Source organism: Seriola lalandi, unplaced genomic scaffold (assembly GCF_002814215.2).
Source record: "Seriola lalandi dorsalis isolate HSWRI2012SDOR001 ecotype SW California unplaced genomic scaffold, Sedor1 jcf7180002054971, whole genome shotgun sequence".
Lineage (NCBI taxonomy): Eukaryota > Metazoa > Chordata > Actinopteri > Carangiformes > Carangidae > Seriola > Seriola lalandi.
The window spans coordinates 1,835,532-1,846,497 of NW_019525522.1; the positions used below are offsets into that span (position 1 = coordinate 1,835,532).

A 10,966-nucleotide genomic window follows, 5' to 3' on the forward strand; every position below is an offset into this window, starting at 1 on the left:
AAGTAATAATAAAAAATGAGTAGGCTATATGGCGAACAGACGTGGCAGTTGTCATTGAGGGACTGGGGAGCATTCAGCTGCCTGTCACACAGTTTTACAGTGATATATTGTGGATGTACAGTTTAATCCGACGAGCCCCTTCTCGCGAGACCTAGGATTACTTTTTTTTTGCATTCAAATAACCGTTGGCGCGGTGCTGAAATTCCTATTGATATAATAAGTTACATTTAGGGTTGCTGGTTAGTATGTGAACCGCTCCTCCTGCCAGAGTACAAAGTCTCCTTACGCGGATTCTAATCATTGCTCACGGAGCGAGTTTTAGTCGCATGTAAATACTAGAAGTGGAAAAGTTCGCCAGTCGCAGAACAGATCGACGGGACGCCCCTACCCAGCAGGAGCAGCAGCAGTACTACGTTGCTGACTGATCTGAATTTCCTCCCCGCTTAGACATATGACCGGAGTCTCATTGGGTAGGCGTTTTCTCACCCTGGAAAGTGTTGTTTTATTTGTTTCCCGTGCAACCAGCTCACCGCTGTAACTCTCGCGACGCGAGCTGAAGGCAACATTTCACTCCGGCTTGTCCGATATAGAAGAAACACAAAAACTCTTTAATAATGAATGAGCGGGATTGTTTGGATACCGCGGACACCCATGCCTGCCCCACTACTGCCGAGCTCAGTAAGGCAGTGTCAGTGTCCTTGGGTTTGGATTCGGTGTCTTCTCCGCTCAACAACACGAACCCTTGCTTCAGCGGCGCCTTTGCAGACTGCGACCCCACCAGAGGGAACAGTTCCCGAGGAGTGTCGATGTTAGGAGCGGCTGGAAATATGAACTCAGAGGGCAGCAGGTTTCTACTGAGTGACAGTAGTCTAAGAGAGGCCGACTTTGGAGAAGTGTGCCATGGCATACAGCAGGTGAGCTGCATGGATCTGCTCAGATCGAGCGAAATGGACAGCGCGCAAACCATGACGCGTGGCCCGGTGATATCCAGATATGTCTGCAAGGAATCAAACTTGTTTATCAACCCGTTGGTAGAGCTGCCCGCGCCCTCTCAGGTGGATGAGCTCTCACCTTTGAAACAATACTCTGCTTACTCTGCCAATCCAAACCTATACAGAGATACCCAGGGTGTGTGGTGCGCAAATGAGCGCGCATACAGCGGTCGATCCGAGCCAGAGAGATGCGGATCTGGAGGGCATAATTTGTTGTGTAAATATTGTAATTGTGGGCAAACCCATCTGGCATCCAGGCACGAATGCCACTGTGTCTGGTACAGCAAGGGTGAGCAAGGTGGTAAAGGTGGCACACGAGCAGCGATGGCACAAGAGTATGGCCAAGTGGAAAGATACCAAAATGCAGTTGCTCAAGGACAGGCCACTTTTTCCACTATCAAGACCGAACCTTCAGTTTGGGTGGATTGTGCAGATCGCAGTTTCAGGTAAATAACTGATTTTTTAAACAATGATTTGTTCTGTTTTTCATTGGCACCAGGTGACGGTGTACTGGTGTACAAATCCCGGTGGGTCGCCGGATCTGTTGGCCGGTGCACCGTCAAAAAAAAAAAATCCATGAAGTTTTTTCCCCGTCCTGTCTGTCTATTCACCGGTGTTGTGCCGTAAAAATAAAACACCCCTTTCCCTTTTAACCCTAATCCTAACCTTTAAGGCCCTCTCTGTGTGAGAGCGTGCGTGTTCTGACTGGGCTCACCGACCCGTTCAGTCTCATCTTCCTTCAATCAGAAACAAAAGGACAAAAGAAGCGTGAACAGCATTCCTGACCACGATTTAATAATAAATGATTTAAAGTTAGTTTCAGTGAGTGTTACATTGTTGGTTTGCTTTTTTTTTTTTTTTTAAACCCAATTTATGAACTTTATTTATGTTTATTAAATTAATTTATATGCAGAGCATCACCACAGCACTATTAAATCTGTGATTCAGGAAATATGATTATTATGTCACACAAGCCATGTATTGTTATTTGCCATGGCTTGTGTAGACACATTGTGGAGTCATGCTCTGGGCAGATGCAGATGCAGCCATGTATCAACATAAATCATTTGTGTTCTAACAGCCCCATGTGCTCTTCTTGGCCTTGGCCAAGTGTTTCAGCATGCGAGACTGAATCAAAGGTCATACTACCCCTAACTTTCCAGAACTGTCCTTATTTGTGCTGTGACTACCTACGCAAAACACAAGTTAATATATCAGTGTCCTTATAAACAAGAGATACAGCACCTGTTGCTGATACTGTACTTGGAGCGGAAGAAAGTGTTCTACTTCCACATATCGGTTCCTAATAAAAGACTAACACTGGAATTCTTTAATCATAGGTTTACTTGTATTTAAACTGACTTCATTTTTCATGTACGCATTCATGAGACAGAGAAATCTCCTGGTGTAATTGGATTTGGGGAATTACTGCCCTGTTATAACGGCCGGGCAGTCTTACACTCTCTGAGGACAGACCTAGTGACCTAAATCTGGTGTTAATACGTTTGTTTGGCTCTATGTCCTAATTTTTATTGGTATATTGTAGCTGCAATGGATAAAACTGTTTTTAAAATGCTTCACTGGCGATGTGCCCACTTTTGAATCCTTTAAAAACAAATCTTTTTTTTTTTTGTTTTAATGTGTTTCTGCCTGTGTGTGTGTGTCGTGTTTGTGTGTGTGCATGCGTGTGCGTGCGTGTGCGCCCAGGCATGAGGGTTTATTTCCAGGTGTGTACCTCTCAGAAAGGAGAGTGTGTCAAGTGTGCGGCGACGACGCCTCAGGTTGTCACTATGGAGCAGTCACCTGTGGCAGCTGCAAAGTATTCTTCAAGAGGGCTGCTGCCGGTGGGTGTGACACACACACAAACACACACACGAGTGCACATTCACAATTATGCGACCGTTGATTTAATTTCTTACACCCACTCGCTCTGCTCTTGCAAGCAGGGCACAGTGACCTGACATTATGAGGGCGAGTTATTTGTTACCAGTAAACACCCACATATCGTTGCTATGAGTGGAAGCCTAGGCATTGTTGAATCCACTCTCCTCATCCCCCAGGACTTTTGTGTGCCTCCAGGTAAGCAGAACCACCTGTGTGCCAGCCGGAACGACTGCACCATCGACAAACTGAGGCGGAAAAACTGTGCCTCATGTCGTTTAAAGAGGTGCTTCATGTCCGGAATGAGCCTTAAAGGTGAGGAATTAAAGGTGAGAACAGATTGAGAGGCAGAGAAAGGAAAGTATAAGTGGGGTGTTCTTGGAAAGAGGGGTCAGGATAGTCAGATACCTTACATGAACTGGATCAGAACGCACCAATCAGATGTTCTATCTTAAATACAGTGTGACAAATGAATTTCAGGAAAAGGCCAAAAGAGCTTTTTCTTTTTTGCCAAGCAGCCAGTCATCAAAAATATTTCCACATGGTTACAATAAGTAACAGCTCCATGGGCCAACAATTATACCCCTGTAGTAAATACAGCATGTACTTGACTTTTCCACCAGCTATCTGTTGTGTAATAATCAGACTAGACAACATGGAACTGAAGCTTCTTATCTCCCTTTTTGCCCTTTTTGTCTTCTACTTGTCTGCATTGTCTGTGGGGGATTCTAGGTCGCAGGCTGAAGGGAGCCGGACAGACGAGGAACGGAGAGGAGGAGCAACCTCCAGCTTCCTGGGGGCCTGGAGAAAGAGGAGAGAGGGCGGGAAAGAAGGACGTAATGATGGACCCCAGAAGTGCAGCTGCCAGGGCTCAAGGTAGTGAGGATTAGTGTTACTCGAGCTCAAGTGTCATGAAACATTTGCAATTGTTATTTTCTTCTTGCGTTACTCTTCTGGTTTGTGTCTGTCTTATCTTTAGCCACGTCCCAGGCCCTGGCTCCAGGAATACCCCCGACCCTGCGCTCCTGCCTATCCCTCCTCAGCGTCTTGCAGGCCATCGAGCCAGCCGTGGTCAATGCCGGACATGACCCCGCCCAGCCAGACAGCCCTGCGTCCTTGCTCACCAGTCTCAATGAGCTTGGGGAAAGACAGCTGGTAACCGTGGTGCATTGGGCCAAGGCAATACCAGGTAAAGCAGTATGGGGGGCCAAGGTAACATACTGCGAACCTAGTCAATGCTACGTGTGGCTGTTTCTGCCAAGGATGTGAGCATTGAAGTGCTGTCACAGTTGTTTCAGGTTCAGTATATATCATTCAGACAAGCTATAAAGCTATCAGGAAAAGTATCTAATATCATCAAGATCTTGTCCACCAGATAAGAGGCCTTGCCAGAATTTTGTGCCAATACAACTGCTACGTTGAAGCAGCCAAGCCTATGCAAAAGCAAAGCAGCCTGTTCAAATGTTAACCACTAGAGGGGGGTATGTTCATATTCAAGCCAGGAGTTGCAGGCTGGAAACGGCCAGCAATGTATCCACACTGTGTAATCTCTGTAGTTAACGGTGTGAAGTCTTCTTATGTATTTAATTGAACTGTGCAGCATCATTCTATCATGTTTTATCACTTTAATGTGAGCAGGCGTTTGATTAAAATGAATGCTGTCAACAGGTTTCCGTGACCTGCATGTGGATGATCAGATGTCAGTGATTCAGTTGTCATGGATGGGGGTGATGGTGTTCGCCTTGGGATGGAGATCTTACACACTCACTAACAGCTCCATGCTCTACTTTGCTCCAGACCTCGTCTTCAACGAGTAAGTTGTGCAAAACATTCGTCTCACCCAGTACACTTCTGAAAAAATCGAACTCTGAATTAAACAAAGTTAATAAAAGTTTTGTCAGACCTGCCGAGGTTTCTTTATCAAACAAAGAAAGTTTGTTTGGACCTAAACAGCTGTAATAATCATTGTGACATTGGGTTTGTTGGAATATCATGAGATTTCACCTGTCATCTCGACTGGAAAGACAGGCACAGTGGGATACGAGCTTCAGAGAAAAGAAGACTGAAAAATCACACAATGAATGTCGCTTTTTTTAAGGCGAGACAGTAAACAAGTCTGTTCTGTTCTTACATTTCCTTTCTATCTGATGCATGTGGCCGCAGAGGGATCACCTCAGATGATTTATTCCGTTTCATCTTCTCCTAACCAGTCATCAGTCCCGCTACAGCATTGAGTTGTTTCTTTTTTTTTTTTTTTAACTTTGACAAGTTTGAATTTGTGCTGCAACTTTCCTCCAGCCTCTAATGTTTCAGACATTTCAGCTCTTGTCTTTTGTCTTTTCTTTGTACTTTTAATAAGTTAACACAAAGTTCACAAAAACAAAATCGCTGTGCATCATAGCGTATGTGTAAGTAGCAATCCCGCAGCCTCTTATCAGTAAATTGTCCTCGGGTGTTGAGGGAGGGCGTTGCTCAGAATGCTAACGCCAGCCTCAGGCCTTCGTCGCAGCTTTCACTTGGCTCATATTTTGTGCAACATTAGCAAAACACCCATTCTATCTGCATTAGCCCTCTGTCACTCTATTGTGCCACTTCTGACCTGCATGGTAATGGATACGCCTGCCCTTGTAGCTGACCCTCATTTTTCTCTGCCTCCCTGTCGTTCTCTTTTTCCATTATCCATCTCACTCATTTTTTCTCACCTCTGCTGCTTTTTCCTCTCTTTCATCCACTCTTGTTTCTTCCACCATTAATTGTCTTTTTCTCCTTTTGATATTTCTCGTTGTCTGGCCCTCTCTTGGCTTCTCCCCTCACCTTTTGTCACACCTTGTGCTCCTTCTTCTCCTCTCATGCTGTTTTTTTCTTCTTCTTTTTTTTTCTCTCTATCCATTCCTCACAGCCAGCGGATGCAAGTGTCCAGTATGTATGAACACTGTGTGAGGATGAAGCTGCTCTCCCAAAGGTTCTACATGCTGAAGGTCACCCAAGAAGAGTTCCTCTGCATGAAAGCCCTGGTACTCTTCAGCATCAGTGAGTCAGCTTAAAACCATGTCTCGAATAGTAGCTCAAATGTCGAACCCGGCGAGTGAAATATGACTGTAATAGAGTGCAGCCATACTTCAGCGAACTGATGGGATGGATAACGTCTGTGAAAATTATTGTTGTGTTCTGACTTTGTGGTCACAGTGCCAGTGGAGGGCCTCAAGAGCCAACGTTCTTTTGATGAACTGCGGACCTCCTACATCAAGGAGCTGGACCGTTTGGCCAGCCACAGCGGAGAGACCACCCGTACACAGAGACTGTTTCAGCTCACACAGCTGCTGGACTACCTCCAGTCGGTAATACACTCAACTCCATTTCACATCTAACTCTGAACTGGGCTAAAAATGCCATTTTAGTTAGAACCACTTGAGCAGTAGATCAGAGTACACAAACACTGTATTTGGCTTACAACAGTAATTATTGTTAACTTATTAGGCAGAACTACAGTACAGGATCACATAAGCTGAGGCTACTAGTTATTATATTTCAAATTTAAGTAACAGTCTATTTGTATACACTTGTATACAAACTGTAACATCATCCAGACAAAAGAAATCCCTTCTCATTCTTTCACATGCAGTTTGTGCATAAATCTCCAGCCATCGGCTAATGTTAAACGCATACCAAAGGGTCATATGACTCCTGTTTTAACTTGTCTGTGCCTGGCTGCTTATTGGGAGGGAACATGACAAGAGTCACCCCCTAGTTGTAGTATTGCTACATCAAAAAATAACTGGAATACTCCATAAGGAACTGTAATAAAAAAGACACATTGCGCACATGTGCAAAGCAGCAGAAAACCAGCTGTAGCTGATATCATCCAGTAGCTGCAGACCGCGCCTACAGTCTAACCTGTGCCAGTGACAGTATCTGCAAAAAATGATAAATAAATAAATGAATAAATAAGAGAAGCAGTAGTTCATATCTACAGATGTAAACACCTACAGACAAAGAAAATAATAGCCTCTGCAGTTTTGGTACTTGTTCCAGCTGCAGGCGATGAGTGTTACACCTGCTACAGTTTAACTGCTCGTAGCTACTGTTTGTGTGTATGTCTGTGTTTTAGGTTTTATATTCAACATTTAAACCCAGAAAATCTATGACTTTTGCGAACCATACTCAAACTGCTTAGAGTCATTATGTGAGCTCTGCCCTCCCCAGCTGTCTTCTTAGTTTCTTTGAAGAGTGGAGGATGGAGTCCTGACCAGATTTTAAATTGAAGCAATACAAAACTATAATTATGCTCTGTCATTTAATATTTGAACTATAAAATTGTGTGTCGCTGAAATAATTTACACATTACAGACAGTTTCAGCTCTGGATAGTTTACTACTTCCTAAAAAACACTTAACCCTTAACAGCCTCACCTGTCTGATCGTCAAGTCCCTGCAAAAGCTTAATAAGAAGCCTGAGTCACAGCACCTAACATTTGCTGTTTTATAGCCACAGGGTGAACTGCCCTTCTGTATGTTTAATATCCACTGGAGGATAGGCTGGCACAGTGATTTTCCATTCTTTATAAAAAATGTTTCATTTGGAAGTAGACGTTGTAGGAGTTGTAAATATAACATTTCAAAATCTCTAGAATAAACTCTAGGTATAAAAAAATAAAAAAAATAAAAACCTTCAGAGACTGTAATAAAACAACCTGGATTTTCAATAACTAGAAGCTCACAGTATAAGTAAAGTGCTTATACTCAGTAGTGTCAAGTATGGCTTCATATGAGTGTCCAAATGAAAGGCTTACAATGCATCAATTCATCTACTCATTTTGCTCAAACTCCTGCTTCAGCCACATAATGTAACCAATAAATAGATCAAATTAAAGAATACAAAGAAATAAAATCAGTTAAGTCAGTAAAATCTGAAATAAAGCATGCTTTGAGACTTTTTTTTATTGAAACAACATATAAAATGTCTGGCTGTCTTAGAGGTTTTTGATATCTATGGTGGGTTTCTTAGGCTGCGGAAGCTTATTATAAACATCTAAACATGTGCGACTTTGTGAAAACGACACTATATGGATTTAAAATCTATTCTTTTTGTTTGGTTAATAGGGGTGTGAAGATGTAAAGATGATAAATGTGCTACCACTAGAGGGCGCAGTTGCTCTCTTCCTTATTACCTTTAGAACTTTTAATACTAATTGCTGAGAACATGTAGTTGTGAAAGGAAAAACTCCTGACATCACTGGTTGGGGCCACAGAGAGCTGAACTGCAGCAGTTTCAGACTCATGTCTTTCACTGTGGATTTACTCTTAAAGGCTCAGCTTTGTATCTATCCCACTCACATCTCAGATCGTCTAATGCCTTATGAGCTGGAGGGCAGCCAGGGATTGTCTGGCAGGGCCGTTTAGGCAGAGGACCAGAGTTGATCAAGACTTTGCAGTTCAGACACTGCCTGCGGAGCTTAGGGCGTCACAATGAGTGTCATCTTTTTAAACCACTTCTTAACGGCGGTGTCAAAAGACAGGCTTGAGTGTCATTTGTTATTTCCTGCAGGCTTTGTTCTTTGTACACGTTTAAGTGCATCGCCTTTGTTACTAATAACCTCGGCGTATCATATTTTTTCTCTCTCTCTCTCTCTCTCTACCCCTCTGTGTTTCTTCATCGCAGGTTGTGAGGAAGTTACACCAGTTCACCTATGATCTGTTCATCCAAGCTCAGTCCCTGCAGACACGTGTCAACTTCCCAGAGATGATCTCAGAGATAGTGAGCGTTCACGTGCCCAAGATCCTCTCCGGCATGGTCAAGCCCATCCTTTTCCACAATACGGCCTAGAGAGAGGAGTCTCTTGTGATCGTCCTATTGGTCACTTGAGCTCTGGCACTCGGTCCTTCATCCATTTTTCTGGTAAAGATGAAGTGGCCGGAGAGGGTTTATGATTTTATGAGGTGAAAGATGTATAAGCCCCTTTTTACCTGCAGGGTGAGAGTGGAGCACATTGAGTGGATATTAACAGAAGGGAATACAGCACATTCTTCCAGCCTAATGTAATCTACTTACATCTACTCTGTTCTTCCTACTGCCTGTTCTCTGTATCACGCACACCAAATGTTTCTGGAGCCGATTAAAACACTTTTTTAGCATGCATTCCTCCACACAAGCCCATGAGTTGCCAACAAGCCCAGCATGCAGACTTCCTCAACCCGTCATTCAGATTGTGACAACAGGTAATATTTCATTTTGAGAGGTACGACAGTAGCGAGAAAAACATTTTTGCAGAGTTCACATCACCGTAGCTTGTCTGTGTGCGCAGTCGCTTGACATTTGGACTAGATTTTTTTTTTTTCCTCCCACAATGAATGTTGTTGTGTGCACCTGGGATGAACAAAGTCGTTGATTGACAGTTAATAAGTGGTTGTGGCATGCATGCTAAGAAGCAAAGCTGTCTCGCCTGAAGGCAGATAGAAACATTTCTGAAAGCTGTTCTCATCTATAGAAATAATAGTCTTCTAATAGTTTTAGGTGTCAACAAATTAAGTACACTTTTAAGCTGTGTCAATGCAAATTTCAAATGTATATTTATGAATATTTTAATGTCAAAATGTCACACCAAAGACAATGAAGAAAGTAATTAGACAAAACACATAAAATAAGTCGACTAATAACACTATGGGTGAGTTGTTTTTTTAATTTGCTTTTCCAGAGTGAGCATTTCATACTGTTGTAACTTTTCTACAGTTTCTTAAAGTGTTCTTGTGTAAAGCAGATGCTCTGTTGTGTATCATCATGTATTCATTGTAGCTTTTTTTTTTTGCAAAGCGTTAAACGTCCAACCAAGAATTTGCTCATTTGTTGCAACATTTACAGCTTAACATGTAATAAAACTGAAGCATGAGTGTGTATCTGTGGGTTGATAATGAGCCGCTGGCGGCATTAGAAGCACAAATCTGGTTGAGTGCATGCCGATGGTAATACAGTAATCTTCCTGTTTTTCTCTGTCTGATGGATTCATTTCAGTCTGCCATGCAGCCATGTGGACAGACAGGCTTTAGAAAACATCACAAGCCTTTTCCTACCGCTGCATTATCTCAGTCTCCACCCAGCCAGGTAATAGATCCCAGCAGGAAGTCAGAACATATCACTGAGTCAAATGAGGAGGCCTGGCCTGATTTATTTCATGTTTTTATCGTGTAAGAAACAGCAAATGCCTGCTGATCTGAAACCGCTGCCTGGTGTTTTAGTGCCATCTAGTGGCGACGTTTAAATGAAGCTCAGCAGAAGTACATCTGTTGGATCCATTGACATTTGCTTCGTAATGTAATTGGACACGGACTCACTCAGTGTTTGAGCGAGGTTACCGTTAAATAGTCAGAGTCACGAGAGGGGAGCTCATAGCATTAAAGGGTAACGGGAGATAAGAATGCATTTGAATAAAAAGCACAGTTCAGGAATAAGTTGTGGGAAAAAAGTAGGAAGTAAAAGCTTCATCCTATTAGAAAATGAATAGTTTTTTTTTGGTTTTTTTAATCTTTTTTAATTAGAACAAAAAGGGTCTTACAATACTTACAATTGTCTGTAGGCCTGGAGAGAAAATGACATATCTTTAAGAGCTGCTGTATTTTAGTTACATGGTGCATTTAAAGAGCCAAACTGTAAAAAGCAGTCAGTCTCGGGAACCTCCACCGCTGTTTTAAGTCCCATTTCCTGAACAAACCTCTTTCAACAAGTATTTGTCCCTCTCATAAATGAATTGGAGCTGAACGAAGTTGGGATTGAAAGACACGCTGAAATATCACTTATTTCTAAATATATTTCCTGCTACACATGCCCCTGTGGTTTTCCTTAAAAGGAATGGCGTCTTGTAGGTTTGCAATGATCAAAAATGTATGTGTTGATGTCGACATTTGAACTTAGTTTAGATTCCATTTGATTTCTGTGTTTCTCCGAGTCTGCTCTGCATCAATATTACATGCCTACTCTAGCAGAAGAGGGATTTTTCCTATTGGGTAATGGCGACCGCAGAAAGCACAAACACACTGGCCTCGAACAACAAAAGTAAAAACTATTTCCTTATGTGTAAATGAAGGAAAGATTAACAGGAGGAA

At 42.7% G+C, this 10,966-nt stretch overlaps 1 protein-coding gene across 1 annotated transcript; it reads left to right on the forward strand.

Moving 5' to 3' along the window:
• Nucleotides 1–264: 264 nt before the first annotated feature.
• Nucleotides 265–9,851, forward strand: LOC111646413 (progesterone receptor-like). Its single transcript, XM_023395886.2, has 9 exons — nucleotides 265–1,438; nucleotides 2,700–2,836; nucleotides 3,072–3,188; nucleotides 3,606–3,749; nucleotides 3,853–4,062; nucleotides 4,542–4,686; nucleotides 5,773–5,903; nucleotides 6,060–6,211; nucleotides 8,532–9,851. The coding sequence occupies exons 1-9, from the start codon at nucleotides 615–617 to the stop codon at nucleotides 8,694–8,696; spliced, it is 2,025 nt and encodes a 674-aa protein (XP_023251654.1). The 5' UTR covers nucleotides 265–614; the 3' UTR covers nucleotides 8,697–9,851.
• Nucleotides 9,852–10,966: the final 1,115 nt, after the last annotated feature.